We start from the raw sequence: 25,188 nt of genomic DNA on the forward strand, positions 1-25,188 counted from the left end.
TTTCAGCGTCACCTAGCTACAGCTTCACGTCTAGAACAACATCATGTTCAATCCAACATCACCCCCTGCTGGTTTGCCATTAGAGACCAAAATAATGTGTGTTAAATCTTCATCTTCTCAAGTTATCTTTGATTTTTCTTTGAAACATCAAAACATCTCTCTGCTCTCTTTCCCCTCTCTTTTTTAAGAAAATATTTATTTATTTATTTATTTTATTTGGCTGTGCCGGGTCTTAGTTGTGGCTTGGGCGGTTTTTAGTTGCGGCACGTGGGATCTTTAGTTGCGGCATGTGGGATCTAGTTCCCTGACCAGGGATCGAATCCGGGCCCCCTGCATTGGGAGCGCGGAGTCTTAATCACTGGACCACCAGGGAAGTTCCTCTTTCCCCTCTCTTGAGGAAGAATCACTTTGTCAGTAACAGGAGGTTACCATCCCATCCATCCCTCTAGAAGTACTCACGTAACCCTGTTGATTCCATCCGAGAAGCTGTGTTCACAGTGTCTCCAAATAAGCAGTATCTGGGCATGGTGAGGCCCACCACTCCAGCAGCAACCGGCCCTATAGAGTAGCAGGCAATTGGAAGTAGAGTCAACAGGTATGCATCCAATGCTAATAGAGGAACACTGCCAAGGGAAGGAATGCAGCTGCATAAAAGAATAAAGTTGCCACTAAATAGCTCTGGGCATCTGAAGGAAGTCTTACAGTGAGTAATGAACTCTTTGCCCTACCAGAAAGCAAATTTATAACGATGAAGAAATGATTACCCTTCTGATTTATACCTTTGTTCCAAGTAACAGTTACACCCAAGATGCTTATATCTGTCAACAGGGACAAATAAGCATTAAACCCAATCAGAAAAGCCTGGGCAGGGATTCAGGATCCAAACATGTTTGTTACAAGGGAAAAAATGTGACTCTTTCTTGTGCCTTAGGGTTGGAAGGAGGGATCTCATAGGGCTGTCTCCCAAATTGTGTCTATAAAGAGAATTATTGCTAAGACAGTTGGAAAATCTGAAAAGAAGTAGAGTTGACATTCAATCATTTGTGTTAGGTGCATGGAAGAGTAGTATATAAAGATAATCTGAGAATATTTTCTATTTGCCCTTAGAATGGTTTTTGTTCTTACATTTTAATACGATCATGTTAAGTGTTCAGAGAGTGAACATTACTTGAAAAAATCTCAGCAACCATACTGAAAACCTAGTTCAAGATGATCTAGACATTTCTCCACCTTCACCTTTCTGGTCTCTGTTCTGTTTCTATGTGAAAAGTGTTCAGCATTATCTTTTTGCTGTTTCCTGAATTAGAGAAAATAATTAAGTGTTTTTGCTTCAAAAAGTTCTTTCTGAACATTAATTTTTTAAGAATAAAAGTAAATAAAAGTTATGTTTCTCATTTTAATTCATTTCTCACCCATTAAGAAGCATTCATTAAGCCCTGAGCTAGGCACCAAGGGGAATAAAAAGTGTAGCACATGGTCTCAGTTCTCCAGGAGTTTATAATCTAATTGAAGAGAAGAGACTACCAAACTGGAAGCAATTAAGCAACAATCCAAGACAATGTATGGCTGAGGCAAGATAAATGGCACAGACAGAAGTGCTCTAATAGTTTAGAAAATGGGGGAGGGGTTGCTTATTAAGACCTGGTTCAGTCAAAAACGGCCCAATGGAGAAGGTAAGATTTGATTTGGATCTTGATGGGGGGTAGGATTTGAGTAGGAGAAAAGGGACATAAATCAAAGGTTTGTGGTTGGGACTGAGCATGGAATTTTGGGAAGCTCTTAGAGAAAGCAGTCTGCTTAGTTCAGGTGCCTAAGGAGAAACTAGAGACAAGGTTGGCTATTGAGTTGTACAAGATGGCAGACCTTGAATCATTAGAGAATTTTGAGCAGGGAATTACATGATGAAAATCCTTTTTCTTTTTTTTTCTCAGGTCAGTGTATAGAACGCATCGAAAGGGGAGAAAGTAAAACCAGGGAAAACTGTTAAGTGTAATAGCAGTAATTCAAGCACAAGGTTGTAAGTACTGGAAAGGAGGTGATGATGGACGGAGGGCAAAAAGGAGTGATAAAAGAGAGACATTATCAAAGGAGAAGTGTTGACTGTCTGATTGACAACCATGAGGAAATTGGCATGGGCTTATGAGCTTACACTGGTTTGTGGGAAAAGATGACTTGAAGCTTTAGATATGCAGAATTTGAAGTAATGGTGACTCATCCAAGAAGAGATGTGCTGAGGGGGGTTGTTGATGTGAAACTGAAGCACAAATGGGAGAGGAAGGCTTTTCTTTAAAAGAAAAATACTGAAAACCTGCTATGTGCTAAGCATTCAGGATACAAAAATGAGTAAGATCTGGTTCCTGCCATCAAGGAGCTTACAGTCTAATGGAAGGACAGGCAAGCAAACACAGATATGGTGATGACTATGAGAAGGATGGATAGAAAGAAGCAAGAGTGGAAGCAAGAAGATGCTATTGCAGTGATCCAGGCAAGAGATGCTGGTGGCCTAGACTTAAGTAGTGAGAGTCAAGAAGAGAAAGACAGAATCAAGAAATACTGAAAAGGTAAAACGTTTAAGACTTAGTCATTGGTTGAATGGTGAAGGTCAGGGTGAGGGAGGAGTCAAGGAGGGTGACACTCAAGACTAACTGGAATAACTAGGTGAATGGCGGTGACACCAATTGAAATAGAAAATAAGTACAGGAAGAGGAAGCTGATTATGCGGGAAGAAAATCACTCTGTTTTGGATCTGTTGAGTCTGAGGTCTGTGTGGAACATTCAAGTGGAAATGTCAGTAGCAAGTCTGATATATAGGGCTGAAGCTTAAGGGAGAAGACCGGTGCTGAAGTTGTAGAGTTGGAAGTCATCAGCACACAAGTGGTAGTTAAACCATAGACATGGATGAGATGACGCAGAAGAGCATATAAGGGGAGAGAAACAGTGGATGAAAGACAGAAACCTGAGGCATATCAATATTTAAGGGACAGATAAAGACAGAAGAGATTATCAGACAATGGTAGAAATGAAAGCCAGGTTGGAGTAGGTTGAGAAATGAATTCGAGGTCAGGACATACAGAGAGCAAGGAGATCACAGCTCAGAGCTTTGCAGAAAATGTGGGAGCAGTTAGAGAGCAGGGATTGCTAAGAGAGCCAGTAAATGAAATGGAGAAGAAGAATTCAGAGAGTGACGAGCAGGTCATAAAAGCCAACTGAGGGAGAATCGTCAAGAATATCAAATGCTGCAGAGATAAGGGCAGACTAGGACGGGGAAAAGTGGTAAGGGCTAAAGCCAGATTGCAAAGGGGCTAAAGAGGCAATGGATAGTGAAGAAATGGCATGATAAATGTCAATCATTTTTCTACAACATTTGGTAGGAAAGGGATGAAAATGATGGGAGAAGAAAAGGAACCTAGAAGAACAAAGCAAAGATAAAGAGGAGGGGAGTAAAGAGGGGAGCAAGAGGCTAGTCGGTGAGAGACCTGTGAAGATACCTGTGAATGTGAAGATAGGTGGAAAGGGTACAATGAAGGGGAGTCCTGAAGACGTTCAAGCAAGTGAAGAGGCGTGTGGGAGAAAAATACTCCAGGGGTTGAGATTTTAACGAATTAAAGGAATTATCCTAAATACCACATGTGCAGGTTGGTCTTGTATCATAGTCAAACATGGAACTGTTGGCTCTAACAAGAAAGGTAGACTGGAAGGGTTTGGTACCTAGAACAAGGGCTGCTGCCCACTGGGGTAGGGCAGGTGCTGGGAAGAGCGTAAACTTGGGGAGACATAAAGGAATGATGTAGCACTAGACACCTGGATAATCCAGCTGCCAATAATCAGGGGAGAGCTACCCTCTTCCTCCCGTTTCTAGCCTTCCCTTGAGGTGCACGGGAATGTCTTCTCTTGCTTTAGCTGCTGGTTGTTACCTGAGTGCAGGCCTATTCGAATCCGGACTGGCACCTCTGGCATGTGCCGCATCTTGAAGGTACCCACGGAGCTGAGGATATCTAGGGACATGTTTGCAATCTCGGCTGCATGCCTCATGCCATTCCTCTTTGGGAGGCCTGAGGCCACCATGTAAGCGTCTCCAATGGTCTCTACCTGGAAATCAGGGGAAATAGAATTAGCAAGTAAATAACGTGTGTGTGTGTGTGTGTGTGTGTGTGTGTGTGTGTGTGTGTTTTCACGGAGCTTAAAGGGTATGATGGAGGCCAAGTGTTCTTCTTGTAAAGTGAGGAAGCCAGAGAGAGGCTGTCAGTGCTTCACAGGCCTGCCTGTGCATTAGAATCACTTAAGGAGCGTCACTTAAAAAAATACTGATGTCCCGGTCCCATACCTGTAGATTCTGCAGCTACTTCTCAGGTTCCTGTCTGACCCTAGAGAATTATCAGGCTCCAAATAATTCATCCTAGGAGAAGGTGCTTTCCCAGCAAGCATTTCTCTAGGTGATTTCGGGTCAATAAGCTAGAACAGCCTTAAGGAAAGTATAGGGAAAAGGAAAGGAAGGAGGTGAAAGATCCTGTTCCTTCTGCTTTGCCTCGCTAATATGATGGAGTTAGTTTTGCAGTCTCCTTGCGTGTGAGAACTCAGTCTTTTCCCACCAGCTCCCTCCTCCTGTCCTAGTGCTACCTCTCAAAGATGCAGCAATACTAGCCCTCAACTGCTTTGCAGGGGCAGTTAGAGCTGGACACCTGTAAATAGAGGCGAATGAATCTGTGCTCCTCGTCTTCCCCACAGAAGTGTACTCACTCTTTTAGGTGATTAGTGAGGTGAAACTTTTCAAGTAAATCCAAAAGATAAGTAAGCTGAGGGGACTTCTATGAAATGTGCCTGTCAGACTCTGCTAGTACAAGTTTGGATGCAGTTAAAATCTATGTTCTCCTAAAGAACTGAACTCACAGAGTGCCATAGTTAAGAGCATAAAATTCTGAAGTCATACAGCCTCGTTTAGAATTGTGGATGCACCATTTACAACCTGTGTGGCTTTAGTCACATAATTTAACCTCTCTGTGCTTCAGTATCCTTACCTGTAAAATAGGGATAATGACAGCACCTACCTCCTAGAATTTTCTAAGTACTAAATAATATACGTCAAAGCACTTAAAACCTGTCTGGTGGATAATAAGTGCAAGCCATTAGCACCACCGCCATCATTATCACCACATCATCATCGTCAAACTGACGTGTCTTGAAACAAGTCATAGGATTGTGCCTATGACTCAGCTCCAGAGAAAATTTCGTAATTGGCAATAGGCCCCTCATCATGACTTCCTATGTAGCCAATAACAGTGATCCTTTGCACCTATGGTACTTTGTACCTCAGGATGCTTCCATTCAGGGCCTCCTATACCTGGTGCAATTTGAGAAAAGGATCCCTGCTCTCAGATAAGCATGCCTACCTGCACGGAGGAAGGCAACAGTACAATGCAAATACTCTATGGGAGGGAGAAACTCACTGGCTGGCCGTTATCATTGACTGGTGGTTGACGCTTCAGCTTTAATGAGTCGGTCATCCAGGAGCCCCCAGGAATATGGATGAGAAAGTTAGAAAGGCACGGAGCACGGCCACTGCTTGGCCTTGGTGTGAGACTGCTGTGGGGAATTGTGGGTTGTATAAACCAGCATAAGGACACAGAAAGGGAAGAGGAGGTATAGAAAGGGGTCTGGCTGAGATGGAGTGGTAGTAGGAGAACTGAAACTGAAAACCAATCACTAACTTCATAATTTTGTAGCAGCTTTCTTACTTCCATTTCAGATTATCAAGTGCCAGGGGAGGTGATTCCAATTTTACAGGTAAGGAAAATGAAAACACAAACGGTTTTGGTAACTCGCTGCTGGTTCAATTTTTATTTCCTTTGCACTGTGTTGTTTTTATTAAAAATGACTGAAAACTTAGATTCCATTTTTGGATGTATATAGCCCTACTCTGTCCTGAAAACAGCCCACTAGCTTCTTACTGCAGCCATGAAGTATCAAAATACCTAACAACCTCATTCCCAAGACCCCCAACAATTGTCTGAACAGTATCAGCTGGATTGATTAAACCAGAGGCTGTGTTACTGCCACACCGAGTCATCTTTGATTTTAGTTTCAACTGAATTAGCTTTCAGTGATTTGTTTTTCTCTTCAGGCTGCTCGAGTTCAACAAGTTAAGACAGGTAATCTGATTCCATGGATTTTTCCTCCACCGTGGTTTCCATGTGTGCTTCTTGATTAGTTTGCAGCTCCTGCTGATTGACAGGTATGATGTCTGTTTCTGAGCCCTATTTAGGCAGCTTGGCCTAGCCCCGAGGCTCTCTACTTGACCTGAAAGGGCCCTGTCTAATCTGAGATAAACACACTGCCCTGTGTGTGATTTGAGAGTTGGAACATTTCAGACTACTGTGAAGGATCCAATGAATGGAGCTACTCATTCTCCAGCTCTACCTGGGTTCCTGGGACAGAGGAGCTGTCTAAAGTGTGGGATGCCTGGGGCATCTTTCTCCATCAATAAAACAAGTAACCATGTTGCAGACGTGGAAATGTTCCTGTGTAGCTATGAGATTTTTAGTCATTTTCTGCCTAGAGACAGGACGACACATACAATCAAAGGTAAAGAAGCATGGCACTGAAATGAGTGAATGTAGTCATCTGTTCTGTACTCATCTTCTGCAACCTTTGAAAGGAAAAGTGGAACTTGACAGGCTGGAGGGGTGGGGGGAAGTGGAAGCAGTGGGTTGCAACCTCACAATTAATCACTTCCCAAGACCTCAGACCACTAGGTGGGCTTTAGGTTACCCTATAGCAATCCCAGAGAGCCTCAGGTCCAATAGCTCTTTGACATGTATAATGCCAGAGTTCCCTCCTGTATAAAAACGGTACCTAAAGGAGGAAACCAAGTTTTAACAGCATGTATTAGATGTACACAAACTTTACCAGGATGAACTCTGTCATAGTTATCAACTATGAGCCAGACACCAGTACTTTCTGTATCCCCTTCCGTGTCTGCACTGTGGGTACTTGGAAACTGAAGTGCAATAATGCTTTTTGGCCCCAACCTCTTCTTAGTCCCAGTTCTAGAAAATAGCTCAAAAGAAATCTGACCGGCAATCTCTTGCCGGGTTGAGATTGTTGTTTTGGAAAGTGTGAAATTCTATGCATTCTATTTGGCCTTCATTTCCAATGGGAGACCAACGGAAGTAGTGTACTATTTACATTTTAATTCCTAAATAACAGCATTCAGTACAATTGCATCCTTCCTTCCATTTTGGAGTACACATAGGTGAGCCTCAAATCAAAATTTCTCTCTGGAATATATTGCTCTGCTAAGTAACGTACCTTGTAGACATCATGACTGCCAATGATGGCATCAAAGAGTGTGTACAGGTCATTGAGAAGATCCACCACCTCGATGGGCTCACTCATGGCTGAGATGGTGGTGAAGCCCACAATGTCGCTGAAGTACAAGGTGACCAAGTCAAAGCCCTCAGGTTCAACCGTGCAGCCCTTCTTGAGGGATTCAGCAACTGATCTGAAAACAGACACAGCTATTCCTCAGAGGACACAGGTCTCCCTCCAGGCCACACAAAACATCTGCTAGAACACAACTTCTCCAAAAATCACTACCAAGTAAGTGATAAGGAAGAAAGTGTCACCTGGATACAAACACTCATTCTTTCATTTATTTTACAAATAGATATTGAGTGCTTACCATGTGCCAGGCACTGTACCAGGTGCTGGAATGCAGCATTGAGCAGAGAGCCCTGATCTGTACCTTTGTGGAGTTTTTTTCAACTCTCTATCCTTCCTCAGTTCCCCCCCCCCACCAACTCTACCCCACCTGAGGGGGAAATGTTCCCAGGCAGCTGCCTTTGCATGAGACTAGCTTCCCCAATTATCTCCTAGAAGATCATGTTACAACATGATAAGGTGCCTTGGAAATTTTGGAAATTGTAGCAACACATAAGGCTTTCACCTAAGGAAGGAAAAGCGTAGAAAAACAACCCTGCTACTTTCCTCTAGGAGCTAAAAAAACTGCCTCCTTTTAATTGGTCAACTTCCAGGCAAAGTCATGAAGTGACACATAGAAAAACCGAGGCATCAAAAACTTAAATGACTAGCGTGACCCACAAGCAGTGGAAAATTAGGAAGTGCGCTCTGCTCCCTTGGCTTTCCAATTCTTCTTTGATTTGAAGGTGTGACTCAAACCTACTGGGAGTAGAGAGTGTACAGGACAGGGGGAGGGAGCAGTTAGTTGATGGGAAATTTTTTTCTATTTTTAATAGAACACATTGTTACAAGCATTCACACTCCTCAGGTGTTCACACATACGGTGGTAGCATCTGTGTTAGAAGCTTTTCCGTTTTCTGTTTTTCAATTTCCAGCTCTTCAGTCCGCTCCCGGATCAAATCTTCCAGGTTGCTAGAATATTGCTCCAGCATCCGAAGCATAGAGTCAATAATATTCGTCTTCTTCCCTTTATTGAAAGTTTTAAACTGGAAGTAAACAGAAAGAGGAGCCAAGGAATTCTTACTTCTTAAACTTAGAGATGATGGAACAGGACCCCCTTATCATAAATCCCTTCCTCTAAAATGAAAAGGCAGGAGAGGTGAACCCAAGTATAAATAGGAAAAGTCACTACCCACCCTTATTGTCACCCTGGCCCACTCACAGGGCTCTTTTTCCCTGAGTAGTTCTTCCCCTACCCTTCTGGTTCTTTCAAGTCTAAGCAAAGGTGCTCTCCAGGCAGGATCCTTCAGTTCTGAGATGCTAGCACATGAATAGTTAGCCACTTCAAAGGCAGCAGGATTTGGTCTTGAGCTCAGGCCAGTTGTGAGTAGGGTCAGGGGAAGAGGGCAGGGAGTGCTCTGTTACTCTTCTAGATCATCAACCTGTAAAATCATCCTTATCTTCTAACGCTACCATGTTGCCAGTTCTTGGACAGTGGGAGGTTCTTTGACCTCTTAAATATGACCCAAGATCGACATGGTAAGATCTACCCCTATTTCTTACCATGGGGTCCAAGAATAATGGTGTCTCCTAGCACTTGGCCTTCATGTCAGTCAGGGTCATATAAAAATTCAACTGGTCTTGCCCCTGGTCCTTTAGAGGTGGCTGCATGCCACAGATTTTCAATAAGCCCTCCTGGGACCCTGTTCATTTACAGAGACAAGGAGCTTGGCATAGCGTTGGAATCACGAGGGGTAACCCCTCCTTACTGCTCTATTCAGCATGCAAAATGCTGGGTTGACAACAAGGGAAGACTGGTGGTAATTTTGCTCAGCACATGCCTAGGAATCTGTCCCGATGAACCCTTTTATACAGCTGAGCCACACGTGCTCTGTGTAGCACTCAATGCCCCAAGGCTAACACTAGGAGTTTCCTTCTGAGCCTGGTCCACATCTACGTGTCCACCAAGGTCCTACAGGTAATCTCAGTAGCCAGCTCAGATGCTTTGGGCTCCCCCTCTTGCCTAACCCAGGGAGCCTCCCTCTCTTCCTCTTCCCATTTCAGTTTTCTTAGCTGCAGGGAGTTGGGAGGCTACCCTTGTCTTTCAGACAGTCCAAACTTCCACTGAAGCATTTCAGTGAGGGCAGCTCCAAGCAATCTTGTTTGAAGGTCGTATGATGTGCACTCCTTCTATCTATCACCGGCTTCCCCGCTGCCTTCTGAAATAACATCTCTAGCATCAACACCAGGGCAAATGCTTTTTCTCCTGCCTCATGGTAAGTTTTCAGAAATTTGACCTTCATGGCCCTTTGCCTTTTCCATACTATTGAATACCTGTTTGAGTGTCCTCAAAAAACTCAGCCGGGCTAATGGAGGCATTGTTACCTGGGGACACGGATGACTTCATATTCAGGGCCCCTCAGGCTTTCAGTCCAAGTCTTTCTTTTTTCCGCCTCAGATACCTGCCACTCACAAAGCATCGCAGTGCTGTACCCTAGCCAGGCTCAAAAGCCTCTCCGCCAGAGCTGACACAGCACTGGCTCTCCCAGAGAGCACCCTGAGCTTCGGTATCCTGTAGTTTGAACAAATCCCTCAACAGCATGCTCCAACAGAGGAACCACACCCTAGCAGGGCTCCCTTAGCAGGGCTCTCTCTGTCTGCTCCTCATTTTCCCCTTTTAATCCCCAACTCTAGGGAAAGCGTCAACCTCTTTAGAAACTCAGTATCTTAAGGAGAGAGCTTATCACTTTTCGTGCACTCCATTGCCTCAAGTCGTTCCCTAGAAACCTAAGGAATCCCCTGCTTTTGTACTCCGCATTTGCACTTCCTTCCATCTGGAACACCGTTTCAAACACCCCATATTTTCCCTGACCCTCCAAAAACAATCTGGCTTCACTTAAATGGGATACTCATCAGAGTTCTCTGGAATTTCCAAAGCAAAGGGGGCTCTACGAGGATCCCCATCTAGTCCAGGATCCATCTATTCCATCTTCTAATGGTCTCAATGCCATTGTCTTGCAAGTGCCTAGTGGTTCAACTCCATCTTTGAAAGGTTAGTTAGATCGGATTGTGGATGGTCTGGAACAGAGGTTCAGATAAAGAGCACAAAAACCTATCCTTGTGCTCTTGGAGGATGTGCTGGGGATGCTCCAGCACCAAAGGCCTTCAAATAGCCAATTCCGTGCTTCTTCCCCAAGACGAATGTCTTGTTCTCTCGCAAGAGGTTCCACAGTATGATGAGAACCCAAGGACTTCATTTTAGGTAGGCTGGTTTCAGGATGGCTCCTGGGCTGTGAGTGTTAAGATTCACGGAGTCCTTACCTGGTTAAATATTTCATCGAAAGTTGGTCGCTGTTCTGCAGCCTCAGCCCAGCACTGCTTCATCAGCTGGAGACATTCTGGAGGGGCGTGCTCAGGAGGAACCACTGGTCTGTAGACAGGAGGAGGCTTCTTAAGTCTTTCTATGATTTCTGTCCAGAAGCAAGAAGAAAAAGGTCTACAGACTGTGGGGAAAGCACCAAGATTTGGCAAAGATAATTGACTTTTAGCCAAGAATAGCGTTGGTCAGGAGAAATTACAAAAAGGCCATGTCTTTTGCTTTCTCCTTAAGTGGCCTGAATATAAACTGTATCTGAACAAAAGCTACATCAATCAATTGAGGAAGGACTGAGAAACTAATCAATTGAGCTATTGGTATCATTTAATCACACCTTTATTCTGCTTCTGCTAGATATTATTTATGTTTTCATTGAAGTATAGTTGATTTACAATGTGTTAATTTCTGGTGTATGGCAAAATGATTCAGTTTATATATATATATATATATATGTATGTATATATATATACATATATGTATTCTTTTTCATATTCTTTTTAATTATGGTTTATTACAGGATATTTAATATAGTTCCCTGTGCTATATGTTAGGACTTTGTTGTTTATCCATTGTTTCAATGATCTGGCTCCTTTCACCCACCCCCAAATCATCTAAGCCTCTCAATCCCTACAGTAGACCCAATTAGCCCCCGCTGAAGACCCAGGCCCAGCCCAGCTCCAGGCTATGGGTCCTGCCTGGCCCCTAAGGTAAGGGAATTAAGAACTCCAGTAAAGGGACTTCCCTGGTGGTGCAGTGGTTAAGAATCCACCTGCCAACACAGGGCACATGGGTTCGATCCCTGGTCTGGGAAGATCCCACATGCCGTGGAGCAACTAAACCCGTGCTCCACAACTACTGAGCCTGCACTCTAGAGCCCACGAGCCACAACTACTGAAGCCCGCATGCCTAGAGCCCGCGCTCCGCAACAAGAGAAGCCACCGCAATGAGAAGCCCGTGCACCGCAACGAAGAGTAGCCCCCACTCGCCGCAACTAGAGAAAACCCGCGCACAACAATGAGGACCAAACATAGCCAAAAATAAATTAAAAATAAATTAAAAAAAAAAAAACTCCGGTAAATAGTTCAGGGCCTCATTGGGATCCTTCTGGCTGCTGGTACTTGAACCCCATTTTCAGTGGAACATTAACTGTGTAGCAGACTATGGGCTGAGCACTTTGCATGGTCTCTCTGCTTCCAGCCTCGCCTTCAACAAACCATTCTGAAAACATGGATTTGGCCATGTCACTTTTTTGCTTAAAATCCCTTCATGGATTTTTATTACCCACAGGATAAAATCCAAGCCCTGACTATCTCTTCAGCTTATTTCTTTTTTTTTCTTTTCGGTTGAAGAAAGATTTTACTGCACATGGAAGTTGGAGCTTCCATTTTCAAATTTAATGTTCCACATTTCTCAGAATAGCTTTATTATTTATCAATTTTTTACTGGTGTATAGTTGCTTCAGCCCATTTCTTATCCCTAGCCCCCTCTCCACACCCTTGACTTTAATATCCTCATCATGAACCAAACCTTGCTTGCACCACCAGTGTGCCTTTCCCACCCCTGCCTTGGCTGTAACACTCCAACAGTACTGCTTTATACCATTATAAGTGTCCCCTTGCCTCCATGAAAGAATTTCAGTTGTTGCCTCTGACTTCTCAGCTCCTTGTGACACCACACCTTCTGCTCTGTTAACCCAGGTTGGCCCATACCAGTAATGGTTTCTCCATCACATCTCTCACCCTGCCCCCAGTGCAATAGATTCCATGGAAGTCGACCCCTTGGAGTGCAACTGCCCCATCCAACTCTCTGGTAGAGGGAGTCCCTTTCTCAGAACACCAGCGAGTGACATAGGTCACCTCTCTGCTTAGGCCCAGCATGATTCACGTCCTCGAGGAGCTCACAGTTCAATTGGGAAGATAAACAATGACCAGCAATATAAGTGCTCTAGCAGATATATGCACAGGAGAGCACAGAGGGGACACCTGACCCACGCTGAAAAGGTCAGAGAAGGTTTCCCAGTGGAGGTGACATGAGTTGGATGAGGCAAGGTGGGGAGAAGGCAGGGGCAACACGTGTGGAGGCACAGAGGTGGGAGAGACTGTGGTGATTTCAGGGCACTGCCAGTCACATGGCTTAGCTGGAGTATGGGGAGTGGCAGAAGATAAGCCTAGAGAGGTGGCTAGGGACCAGATTGTGAAGGGCCTTGTACCTCATGTGAGGAGACTGGGCTTCATTTAACTTGTGATGAGGAACTGTTGGGGGGTTTTAAGTAGAGGAGTGAACTAAAACTCCGAGTGGGGCAAAAGACAACTAAGTATTTTAGGTTTGATTTGGTTTGATTTTGCATTTTTTAAATCTTTTATTTTGAAATAAATTTAGACTTCCAGAAAAGTTGTAAAAATAGTACAATAATTGCCTATATATCCTTCACTCGGTTTCCCCCTAATGTTAGCAACTTATTATTTTTTTTCTTTTTTGGCCATGCCATGTGGCATGTGGAATCTTAATTCCCCGACCAGGGACTGAACCCGTGCCCCCTTGCAGTGGAAGCGCGGAGTCTTAACCACTGGACCACCAGGGATGCCCCCGAATGTTAGCAACTTATAAAACTGCAGTACAAAGGAAGTTAATATTGGTACAATACTATTACTAATCTAGAGTCTTTATTTGAATTTCATCAATTGCCCCCTAATGTCCTTTTTCTGTTTCACAATCCAATTCAAGATCCCATATCGTACTTAATTGTTATGTCTCAGTCTCCTCCAATCTGTGATGGTTCCTCATTCCTTCTCCGTCTTTCAGGACTTTGACACTTCTGATGAGTACTGGCCAGTTATTTTGCAGAATGCCTCTCAGCTGGGGTGTGTCTGATGTTTTCTCATGGTTAGATTGAGGTTATGCATTTTGGGGCAAGAATACCACCAGGGTGGTATTGAGACCTTCTCAGTGCATCATGGCAGGGGTACATGATGTTGATGTACCTTGATCACTTGGTTAAGGTGGTGTCTGCAGGATCCTCCACTAATAAACTCACTCTTTTTCCATTTGTAATTAGTAAATATCTAGTGATTTCATACTTTTAGAATACGTAAACATCCTGCTTCCCCTCAAATTTTGCCTGGTCGCCAAAGATTCTGATGGGAGGTAAGGATGAAAGACTATGGCATGTCACAGGGAAAGAATGGGAGGACTTTGACATCCAGGAGCATCATTGAGGGGACACTGAAATATCTGTCAGGGGGTGTCTCAAAGGAGTAGTAGGGGGTTGCTAAAAAAAAGGACTAACATAAGTCCTGTAGGCCCTTGGCTTATGTCACAGTTTGGAAAAGGACCAGCTTCTTGGGTGAGGGTTATTTCTTCCAAATGCCTAAAGCTGTCTGGCTCCAAGTCCCACCTGCACACAACAAGGGCTGCTTGCAGACCAGCCGGCAATTAGCACAAACACGGAATCGTGTTCACTCTTCTGGCAAATCGCAGCAGCCTGGGTTGGTCTGATGATCTGGGTCATGGTGGGCTCCTGGTACCCTTTCCTCACCTCCCGCTTACCTTTGGCAGGCAGATCCATCATGCAGAATGGGGTGCCCCGGACCATCACTTCTTGCATGATGATGGCAAAGCTATAGACGTCTCCTGCAAAAGAACGTAACCTGCTGCCCCTCGGGGCTCTCAACAGTTCAGGGGCCATCCACAGCAACTCTGAAAAGAAAGCATTGTGTAATGAATACAGGGAGGATTAACTGACAGCATTTGCAATGCCCTCGAGGGCTCCAAGGGTGCTGTTTCATTGACTGCTTTATATTTTTATTAAGACAGACTGGCATGCTAGTGCCTCCGCGCCCCCCCCTCCCCCTGGAGTCTGAATTTATGAATCTAAGGAATTACTCTCAGAGAAAGCATACTACTTTCCCCACACCAGGACCACGCAGGCAGACAGAGCGGAGGTGTGGGGAAGGGCAGAGAAGCTCGAAATAAAAAAACTATCAGGTGCTGACTTTCTTGCTCTCTTGAGTCTGCAAGTAGCAGTTGGCAGGCTTCCAGGGAAAGGCGAGTGCACTGCCTGACTGGTTGCCATGGATTTGCTGTGTGCTGAGATCTATATGTGTCTGATAATTTGACTGTGCTGGGGCTCGGGGAGTCACAAGTTGCTTTCTCCAGGTCTTATCTAAGAGGATTAGAGGATCCCCAAGTCTCCTCTGTTCCTTGCAGAGCAAAAGGGTGCAGCAATTCCCTCAACTCAGTTCTGCAAATATTTATTGAGGACTTACTATGTACCAGGCACTGTGCTAGGGACAGGGGCAGTGTCAGAGATGAATTAGACCTTGCCTTTGCCCTTGCAGAGTTCACAGACCAGTGGGCAAGACACACACGTGTACCCCTAACTGCAATACAACAGAGATAGTGATGAGGGCCACTATATAGTGTAAGGAAATGAATCTATTAAAAGCCAATATTGAGCACCCACTGTGTGCTCTGCTGCATTTCAGACCCCAACAGGGAAAAAAAGATATTATTTCTGCTTTCAGAGAGTTATGGCAGAGACTGAGAAATTTGGGGCGAGGGCCCCTTAAGCAATATATAAAGAAATACCAGTTAATAATATAAATTGAGTAGTCAAAAGTTGGAGGGAATGCTTCATATTGAACCATATGAAATTCCATTTCTGTAGATCAAAAATGGTTCAATATTGGCAATTCCATGAGGTTCAAGCTAACAAAAACACTGAGCTGATCAAATTAATCCAGGAAGGCTTCCCGGAAAAGTTAAATCTTAAAGGAGTTTGTTAAGAAGGTCAAGGATGCAGTTTCCTAGAGCCGACGACAGGGTAAGGGCTTTGCAGGGAGAAAGAACAGTATGTGCAAAAGAACAAGAGGTAGAAAGGAGCAAATTGCGGATGGGGGTGCTGGTAAGCAGATTAGCTTGGCTGAAGAGAAGGGCTCTGTTAAGGAATAATGAGAAATGAGAAATGGGGTTGATGAAGTGGGGGAGGGAGGGTGGCTGGAAGAATGAGGGCAGAAGGTGAGAGGCCCTGAGAGCCAAATGAAGGCATTTGGAGCGAATACAAAAGGCAGTAGGGGTGCTGGAGCTGGAGAGGGATTTTATGAAAGCCGTGTTCGGGAAGATTAATCTGGCAACCTGCACAAACTGGATTGAAGAAGGAGAGAGGCTGGAAGCAGGGAGACCGGCTAGGAAGTTATTACAGTAAGAGCCAGAGGCGAGGTGAAAGGGGCCTGAATGGGGGCAGGGGCGACAGCAGCAGGATGGGGAACGAGATACATAGGTAGGCTACAATGGACAGGGAAGGGGCAGGGCTGGGGATAGGCTCGATATGCTCTTCCGAGGGGAGAGAGGTGGAGTAAACAGCAGGTTGATGTCCAGATAGGGAGGCTGAAAAAGAGTGCCTCCTGAGGGTGAGGGTATCCCCAGCCTTTGTCCCCCAACTCGCCTGCCCCACCACCCCTGTGAGAGTCTCTGATACACTCACTATAGTGGTTTTGCCCTTCTATCTCCTCGCCTAGGAGAACTGATATTTGCAAATAAAGCCAAAAAGATTGAATAATACTTTAGTCAAGGGAATACGTTTCTGACCATGGGATTTCAGGCATACGGTTTTGGGGGGAGGGAAAATGGTATGCAGCTGCTTCTTCCTGGCGTCCTCTCTCCCTGCACATTTAAAAGCACAAGAAGGAAAAAAAAAAAAGCACAAGAAGGGAAAAGAGGACATGACTCTCTGGTAAAAAGCTGGGTTATTAAATACAATCACTACCAAATAGTATTTTCAGAGAGCACTTACATGTATGTTGTTAATGGCTAAAATGAGGCTTTATCTGCACTATACTTATGTAATTGGGAGTGGGCAGTAATGAATACACTTACAACCTGCCCCCATTTCCCATTCCCACTCCAGAGCCAAGTAAGAGCCACTACCTACCATTAGACTTGAACTCTCAGGAAAAAAAAAAAAAACCTAGAAAAATCACTTTGGCTTGTTTTGTGTTTGCTGGAGCTACTACTAACTCTTGAGCCCTGCTATGGTGATAAAATCAACCTTGGAGAGCCAGTGTGGTGTGGTACAAGAGAACACAGGGTGGAAGTCAGGAGACCTGGATTCACAATCTCAACTCGGTCACTAATCAGCTCACCTTTCTGAACCTCAGTTTCCCCATCCGTAAAATGGAAATTGAGCCAGATGATCTCCAAGGGCCTTCCAATTATAAGATTCTATTAGCCCTGTCATCTAAGGTAGGGAGCAGCAAATTTGTTTATTTTATTTTATTTTATTTCATCCATTCATTGATTCAACAAACATTTACTCCACCAAGTATTGTGAAAGGCACCGAGGGAGGCAAACCGGTTTCTCACCTTCACAAAACTTACAGTTTGGGGAGGGAGAGAAGACAGCTAATTAAACATGTGATACCAACAAAATGTGGTATTACAACAAAGTTCAAAGCCTTAAAGGATCATAAAGAGGAGAATTTAGCCAAGCCTAAGGGGTCATGGAAAGTCTCTTGAATCAGTGGTATTTAAGTTGAGCCCTGTGGGAGGAGGAGAATTTAGCCAGACTCAGATGAGTGGGTAACAGAGTAGGAAGGGAAGAGTGTCCCAAGCAATGGGCACAGCATGTGTGAAGTTCTGGAAGTAAGAGAGAGCCTGGTGCAAATAAACAAGTGGAAGGCAGTCAGCATTGCTGGAGCATAGAGACAGAGGAGGGAGTGATTAAGCACAAGAGGTCCTCACGGCCCAGACCATGAAGGGCTTGTAAGCCACGTAAGAGAGTTTGAACTTTATCCTAAGAGCAATGGGAAGCCATTCAATGAATTTTGGCACAGTTGTAACATGATCAGATTTGCAGTTTAGGAAACTCCCTCTGGCTGCAGTGTGCGAAGAATGGATTGAGCATCCAGATTGCCCTTGCAATTTGGAGAATGGAATGAAACGTGAAGAGGGAGAAACAGGGAAAGAGACAGACACAGTCCACCAAAAAATAAAATAAAATAACATAAAAATAAAAAACACCCACTGCCGCTATCCTTTCCTCACTCTAAAACCAGCGTTTCTTAAGTTTGAAAGTAGCCAACCTGTGAATTCAATGGAATTCTGGGAAGCTGGACATTGTGTTTTATCTTTGATAGATGAGTAATTTTGACAGGAAGCTAAGTACTTCCCACTCTACAGCTGTCGTCCCAACATCCTAGCGCTAACACCAGGCAACTACTCCAAGCTTTCAAATTGGGATTAGCCAAATAATAACCATACGACTAAGTCGTCAACAAGAACAGGTCCACAGGGAGAAATAGAGGAAGAGAGAGACAGAGACGGAGAGAGAGAGGCAGAGAAACAGAGACACAGAGGAAGACAATAGCACATGTTTCTATTGTGATTACCGGGAGCTTCAAGTCCTTCAAAGCATGGATGGGCAGAGAAAGAGGAAATTGTCATTAAATGTTTTAATTTAGCTGGGTGTAGGAGCTAGTCTTCAGAAGATCTGAACTGAATTCCTGGAACTGCTTGCTGCTAAGTAGCTGCACGATTTGGGCAAATCTTGAGACTCAGGTGTCTCATCTGTTAAATGAGCAAGTTGGACCAGACGACTCCCTAAAATTTCGTATTCCACTAGCTTTGTAAAGCTCAAAGATGATGCCACTGATGACTGGACTGTGTCTCTATCCGTGCATGTGTCTCTCTGTGTCCTCCACTCTTCATTTCTCCTATAAAGTCAGCAATTTTAAACTTATTACACCAAAGATCATTTTAAGAATATCAGTATATGTTGTCATTTTGCATCTCTCCCTCTCTGTGTCTCTTCCGGGTTGTCTGTTTCTCTGTGTTTTTGTGTCATTTCTCTTCTTCCCCCTTGCAACACCGGTTAAAACTTTTAATGTGCAAATTTCCTATATGTATTTAACCTTATTCATTTTCTCTCCTTCTTACTCTTTCTCTTTCTTCCTCCCTCCCTTCCATCAATTCATTCCCTCATAGTTCTCAATCACCCACTCCCAAGTCCCATCTCAGATTTCTATTTCTTTGATCTGTTATGACCTCTACAGGCATTGTTTGGTGTTGCCACGGGTGCACTAAATAGAAGACAAAAGCACAAAGTGGACATTACAGGCATGCCTACTGATTTACTAGAAGGCCATAGTTCGGTCTGAAGCCATCCCACACAACCCACAGAGCATTTACTTGCTGACGACCCCCCCTCCTTGCTTCTTTCTCTCTGACAGAGACAGTGAGTGAGGGTAGGCTCTAGTGACATCCCATTCCAGAATGGGCTTTGTGGGAGTCCAGCTACCAAATTACCTTCCATTCAATCTGACAAGTATTTATTGAGCACCTACTGTGTGCCTAGCGCTCAGCAAGTTCCTCCAGGGACACCTGGGGTCTCCACACAATATAACCTAATCCTGCCACAGCAGGAACTCAACATTATTGCACTGGCTTTGTTCAGAAGGCTTGGCTGCGCTGAGATTACAGCCTGCAGACTTCATTCAACTCCTTTGGCTTGGAAATGAGGCTGCTTTTCAACAGAAGTGGGGAGTTGAATCAGCCTGAGGCTTTAATTCAGGGCATGTTCTCATTTGAACTTTGGAGTTACCTTGTGTGCATCAGAAGGGTACAATACATCGCTTACCTTCCGCAGAAGGTTCCTCTTGGGAGAGTCTTAGCCTTTCCAAGATGTCATTAAAGCCATAATCTGTCACTTTGAGTACAAAACGCCCATCTACCACACAGTTCCGAGACTTCAGCCTCCCATGAGCAAACTCTCTGTGATGTAAGTACTTCATGCCCTGCAGATGATACAAACAGGATTTATTTAGCAACTTATTTAACTATTTTGTGCTTTTAGAGCCACTTTCTGAGATTGTTTATGGCACGAGCTATTATGATCTAGAATTCAGCCTTTTTCTCTTACACACAGGCAAAGCAAAACTTTGACAACAAGAATCGTTTCCAGGTCCCTTCTAGCGCTAAAATTTTACGTTTTGATGAAGAATCATATCTTGTGGGCATAAAGAACTGTGTGTTATTGGAAGATTTATTGACATTTCAAACACAGGACAGATCTATACATATAAAATTGCCAAGAATTTGAAAATTCTGATATTCCCCCAAAAGGTCTAGCCAAACTCTCATCTACTACTGGCAGGAATGGAAATTGGTACAGCCTTCTGGGTGGGTAATTTGGAAATAGCTATCAAAATTTAAAGTATGCGTACCCTGTGACCTAGGGATACTACTTCTCCAAAGAAATGCTTGAACATGTGCACATACACAAGAATGCTCCTTGCAACTCTGCTTTATATTATATAATTGGATGTATAATAAATATCTATCAAGAAGGGATGTCCAAATTGTGGTACATCCAACCTATGGAATATTCTGCAACAATTAAAAATAATAAGATCGATTTGTATGTACTGATAGGGAACCATATCCAAGCCATAAAGTAAGTGAAAAGGAGTAAGTTGCAGAACTATGTGACAGTACGTATTTTAAACAACAAACAAAATCTATAATGTATGTAAATACACAAAAACTGAATTGCAAGGCTAATCACCAAATTGTCAACAGTGATTAATTTGGGGGGAAGATATGAAGGAGGATTGAATAATTGTCAGTATTTTCCCGATATATTTATATCACTTGATTTCTAAACTTAATTGAATGCATTATTTTTATAATTAGAAATGTCTTATTTTTATAATTTATATAAAATATATTAAAATTATATAAAATATATACAATTTATTTTTTATATATTTTTAATTAAAAATAGACAATAAAAAAGAAAGCTGAAAGCAAGAAAGCTGATACTGACTGCTACAGTTTGCTTGGCAACCTTGTATGACATTCAAATGTGATCTACCAGGACTTTACCAGATGGGTTTAATCATTCACATATAAATACATCCATTTTCTAGTGCAGTCATCTCGGGACTGTTTATGCTGAGTCCTTTTAAGTATCTGGCTCTATTTTGCAGCCTGACACCCCTTTGTATTTGTATGCTTTACATCTTGCACCCTAGGAAATTCTGTAGTCCCCAGTACTTCCAAGCAGAGTCTATAGTGGGGGAGATTTCTCCCTAGCTGTCTAATGCTTGGGTTTCATTCATCACGGGTCTGAGAGGACTCATTTAGAGGACTCTCTCTTAACTCATGGGACTTTGCTTACAGAGTGAGTGGAAAGAGTGTTAGAATAGGAATTAGGAGATTTAGATTCTATTATTAGCTCTGCCACTTAATAGCCAGCTGGTAAATGTTTATTGAGTATCTACTATGTGTGGTAGACACTATATAACAAAAACCTCATTTAGTTTCTCTGAGCCTCTGTAAAAGGAGGATAATCACACTTCTTTTATGGAAACTTGGAATGAGATAATGTCTATAAAGCTACCTTGGAAAGAGTTAGGCCACAATACAAGGGTCAAGACTGTGATTAATATACAGGAAGCTCAATGACTATTTGCTATCCAAATCAGTCCACTACAAGTGCACATAGACACAATTTTCATATCACTCTAGGGAGTTCATGGACTCCACTGAAGCCCATCCAAGGACCCATCTGTGAACCCCGTTGGCTGTTAATAGTCCTTGCCTCTGAGAATGGAGGTGCTGCCTGATAGAACCAATGGTCTTTTGGCTTTCTGGTCATGCTGAGTTCCACATCTATACCTATGGTATAGACCTATGCAAAGACCCATCACCTAGTTCTAGACTGAACCACCTTTTAGAACGTGAAAGCCAGGAGATGGGGCTAAGCAGAACCTAAGAGCCTGGGAATGCGCACTTTCCCACAACCAGAAGGCAGAGAAACGGGATGGAAGAAAAGATTGCTTAAGGCAGAAGAGTGCTCAATAGCTATAGGAAGTAAAGACAAATCTGGCCCTCAAACGGGGTGGGGGGGCAGGTGAGGAGCAAGCAAATTCTTTCTGTATCAGGACCTTATAACATATGGACAAAGGGGCTATGAGAAGAAGTGAGGGCAGACACAGGGAAGGAAGGTGGAGGAGTGAGAGCATCACAATGACCCAAGGAAAGTGAAACATCCCAAAATATTGAAGTTCTACTCTACAGGGAAAACCTTGGCTTTTCAGTCTTTCCATTAACCTTGATGAGATCCAGCAGGAGTGATGATTTAAACATCCAATCTAGTTTCACATCCTGATTTGTCAGTATGTCTTCCAGGCTCCTTCGGGAACAGAATTCTGTCACAGTGGCAAACATCCCCGAATCATAGAAGAAGCCCACTAAAGGGTTAATATTCTCATGATGTAGGTCCTTCATCTGGAAACAGAGAGAGACAAGAGAGTCACAGCTGTTCTGTCTCAACTGGAGCTGGGGCCTTCTTCCTGATTCTTTAGGGACACTGTGGAGCGGAGCTCAGTGACCCAGGAATACTAAAGAGGTTAGTACAGTAAGAGGTGGAATAGATTGTCTTTCCGTGAATATTCATCTATGCAGCATCTATTAACATAAATAGCTTACATAAACATCAGGCCAAAGCTTACAAAATTTGTTTCAGAAGAAACACTTCGAATTTTGACTACATTTTACCTTTGTATCCATTCATTTTTTCCACTAATGTGAGAAGCATTTAGTGTGTCTCAACAATGTCCAAGGCATTGGACTGCATGCTAGTGATATAGAGATAAATAAAATGAAATCAATATCTTGGAAGAGCTCACATTCAAAGAAGGGTGATAGACAAACAAACTGACAGCTGTATTTCCCTGTGAAATGGTTTCTTATGGGAGAACGGGATGCTGGTAGAGTTCAGATGGTAAGTACCTAATTCAGCCTGGGAGATCTGGCTTCCCTAAGGAGGTAATGTCTAGACCATCATGAAGCGCGAGTAAGAGCTGACCATGTGAAGGTGACACGGTGGGAGGGGTTGAGAGTGAGAGCATGTTATGCTGAGGAAATTGCAACAGGTTTAGGGTGGCCAGAACACAGTGCAAAGGAAAGAATATGAGATACAAGTCTGGAGAGATAGGCTTCCCTGGTGGCGCAGTGGTTAAGAATCCGCCTGCCAGTGCAGGAGACACGGGTTCGAGCCCTGGTCCGGGAAGATTCCACATGCTGTGGAGCAACTAAGCCTGTGCGCCACAACTACTAAGCCTGCGCTCTAGAGCCCATGTGCCACAACTATTGAGCCCACGTGCCACAACTACTGAAACCCGTGCACCTAGAGCCTGTGCTCTGGAACAAGAGAAGCCACCGCAGTGAGAAGTCTGTGCACCGCAACAAAGAGTAGCCCCCGCTCGACACAACTAAAGAAAGCCCCTGTGCAGCAATGAAGACCCAACGCAGCCAAAAATAAATAAATAAATAAATTTATAAAAGGCTGGAGAGATAGACAGGAGTCACATCCTGTGCAGCTTTGAGAACCGTGCTATAGAATTTGAAATTAATATTACGGTCACTCAATAATTGTTATCTATTATTATTACTTTTTAATGGGGGATGAGAGAGAAAAGGGCTCCATTATTGCTTCTAGATTTCTACTTGGATTCCTGGGTAGATGGCAGTGATATACATCAATATAAGAAATTCAGGGATGTTTTAGTAGTGGATATGTTGGTGCCCCACCCATATCCCCTTTACAGTGCATCCTGTAGCTGCTGTAAATGTTGGCTGATAACTCACAGTTGCTCCATTCTCTGGAAAATTGTCCTAGAGGCTAAGCCAAAGGGGAGCTATCTTACTTGAAAGGTTAGGGCCCACCCACAGACCTCAGCTAATGATTGACTGACTGGGAAAGGTACAAAAGTTCAACTCCCTCACCTCAAAGTGGAACTCATGGTATAACTTGTGCTCCAGTATTTCTCCCATAAAATCATACTGAAGCTAGTCTCAAGCTGAGATCACATACTTGCCGAGCTTTTACTTCTGCCTTATCCTGCATCCTCACTCCTTTTCTCTTGAGAGCATTCTCTCAATGAGTAATTTGAACAAGAATCTCCATCTCAGGCTCAGCTTTTAGAGAATCTGACCTAAGACAGTGGGAAAGCACATTTTGGGTGATGGGGACAGCTGATTAATTCAGTTTGAGACATATTAAGAATGAGGTGCCTGTGGAACATCAAGGTGGAACTATTCCAAGGAGATAGTGTGTTCTAGATAAATAGACTTGGGAATTGTAAACATGTAAATGGTAGATGAAATTAATGGGAGTGAATGAGATAACCCAAGGGAAGCATATAAAATAAAAAGAAAAGGGGGGGGGGATATCAACATTTAAAAGATGGGGAAAGGAAGAACATCCTGCGTAAAGACTTAGAAATGAGGCTAGAGAAGTGGAGAAAGGCTTATTTAGAACAACATTATGAACACCACAGGAAGAGTTTCAGGGAAGTGAGATAAATGCCAGAAGGAATTTCAGGAAAATGTGATAAATACTAGAGAGGTCAGGTAAGATGAAGACAACTACACCTAGACACATCATAATTAAACTCCTAAAATCTAAAGATAAACTTTTGCAGGCAGTCAGAGAATATACAAAAACCTCTTCATGATTTAAAAAAATGCACAGAAAATCAGAAGTCAAAGGGATATGTGTGAAAAAACCTTCAGGTAACATCAAACCCAATAGTAAAACATTAAATTCTTTTCCTCTAGAGTCAAGAGCAAGACAAGGATGTCTTCCTTCACCATTTCTACTCAATATTGTATAATAGCATCAAAACATTGATGAGAAAAGTTAAAGAAAACTTAAATAAATGAAGATCTATACCACATTAATGGACTGGAAGATTCAGTATTGTTAAGATGTCCATTTTCCCTACATTGATTTATAAATTCATATAACCCCCTATGAAAAATTCCAGAAGGCTTTATTGAAGTAATGGACAAGTTTATTCAAGAACTTATTGAAAATTAAAATGAACTGCCCTATCCAAAACAATCTTGAAAAAGAACAATTTGCGGGAGCTTACACCACTTAACTATAGGAGTTACTCTGGGGCTGTGATAATCAAGATAGTGTGATCTTGGCAGTAGGGTACACTAATGAGTTAGTGAAATAGAGTAGAGAGTCTAAAAATATACCCACACATATATAGCCAGTTAATTTTTCACCAAGCTGAAAAGTTAATTAAGTGGAGAAAGGAAAGCCTTTTTAAAATAATTGTTACTGGAACACTGGATATCGCTATGGAAAAAAAAATTAACCATGACCACTATCTCAGTCCATACACAAAAACTAATTCAAAATGGATCATAATCCTAAATCTAAAATCTTGGAATTGGCAAAGATTTTCGAGCCACAAAATAAAATCATAAATTGGATTTCCTCAAAATTAAAAATTTTGCTCATCAAAACCATTAAATAAACAAGCCACAGACTGAGAAAAAATATTGTAAAACGTATATCTGACCAAAGGAAGGTTATATAA

General features: G+C 43.1%; 1 protein-coding gene across 1 annotated transcript in view; it reads right to left on the minus strand.

The window, feature by feature from the left end:
• The window catches only part of GUCY2F (guanylate cyclase 2F, retinal), a 78,672-nt gene that overhangs the window by 8,191 nt on the left and 45,293 nt on the right, over positions 1-25,188 (minus strand). The window contains exons 9-16 of the mRNA XM_036839306.1: positions 21,902-22,078; positions 19,425-19,581; positions 14,339-14,488; positions 10,738-10,886; positions 8,299-8,462; positions 7,306-7,498; positions 3,915-4,089; positions 460-558 (exon numbers count right to left, since the gene is read on the minus strand). Of these exons, the coding sequence (XP_036695201.1) occupies positions 460-558; positions 3,915-4,089; positions 7,306-7,498; positions 8,299-8,462; positions 10,738-10,886; positions 14,339-14,488; positions 19,425-19,581; positions 21,902-22,078 (1,264 nt within the window). The remainder of the gene's footprint in view (positions 1-459; positions 559-3,914; positions 4,090-7,305; positions 7,499-8,298; positions 8,463-10,737; positions 10,887-14,338; positions 14,489-19,424; positions 19,582-21,901; positions 22,079-25,188) is intronic.

Source organism: Balaenoptera musculus, chromosome X (assembly GCF_009873245.2).
Source record: "Balaenoptera musculus isolate JJ_BM4_2016_0621 chromosome X, mBalMus1.pri.v3, whole genome shotgun sequence".
Classification (NCBI taxonomy): Eukaryota; Metazoa; Chordata; class Mammalia; order Artiodactyla; family Balaenopteridae; genus Balaenoptera; species Balaenoptera musculus.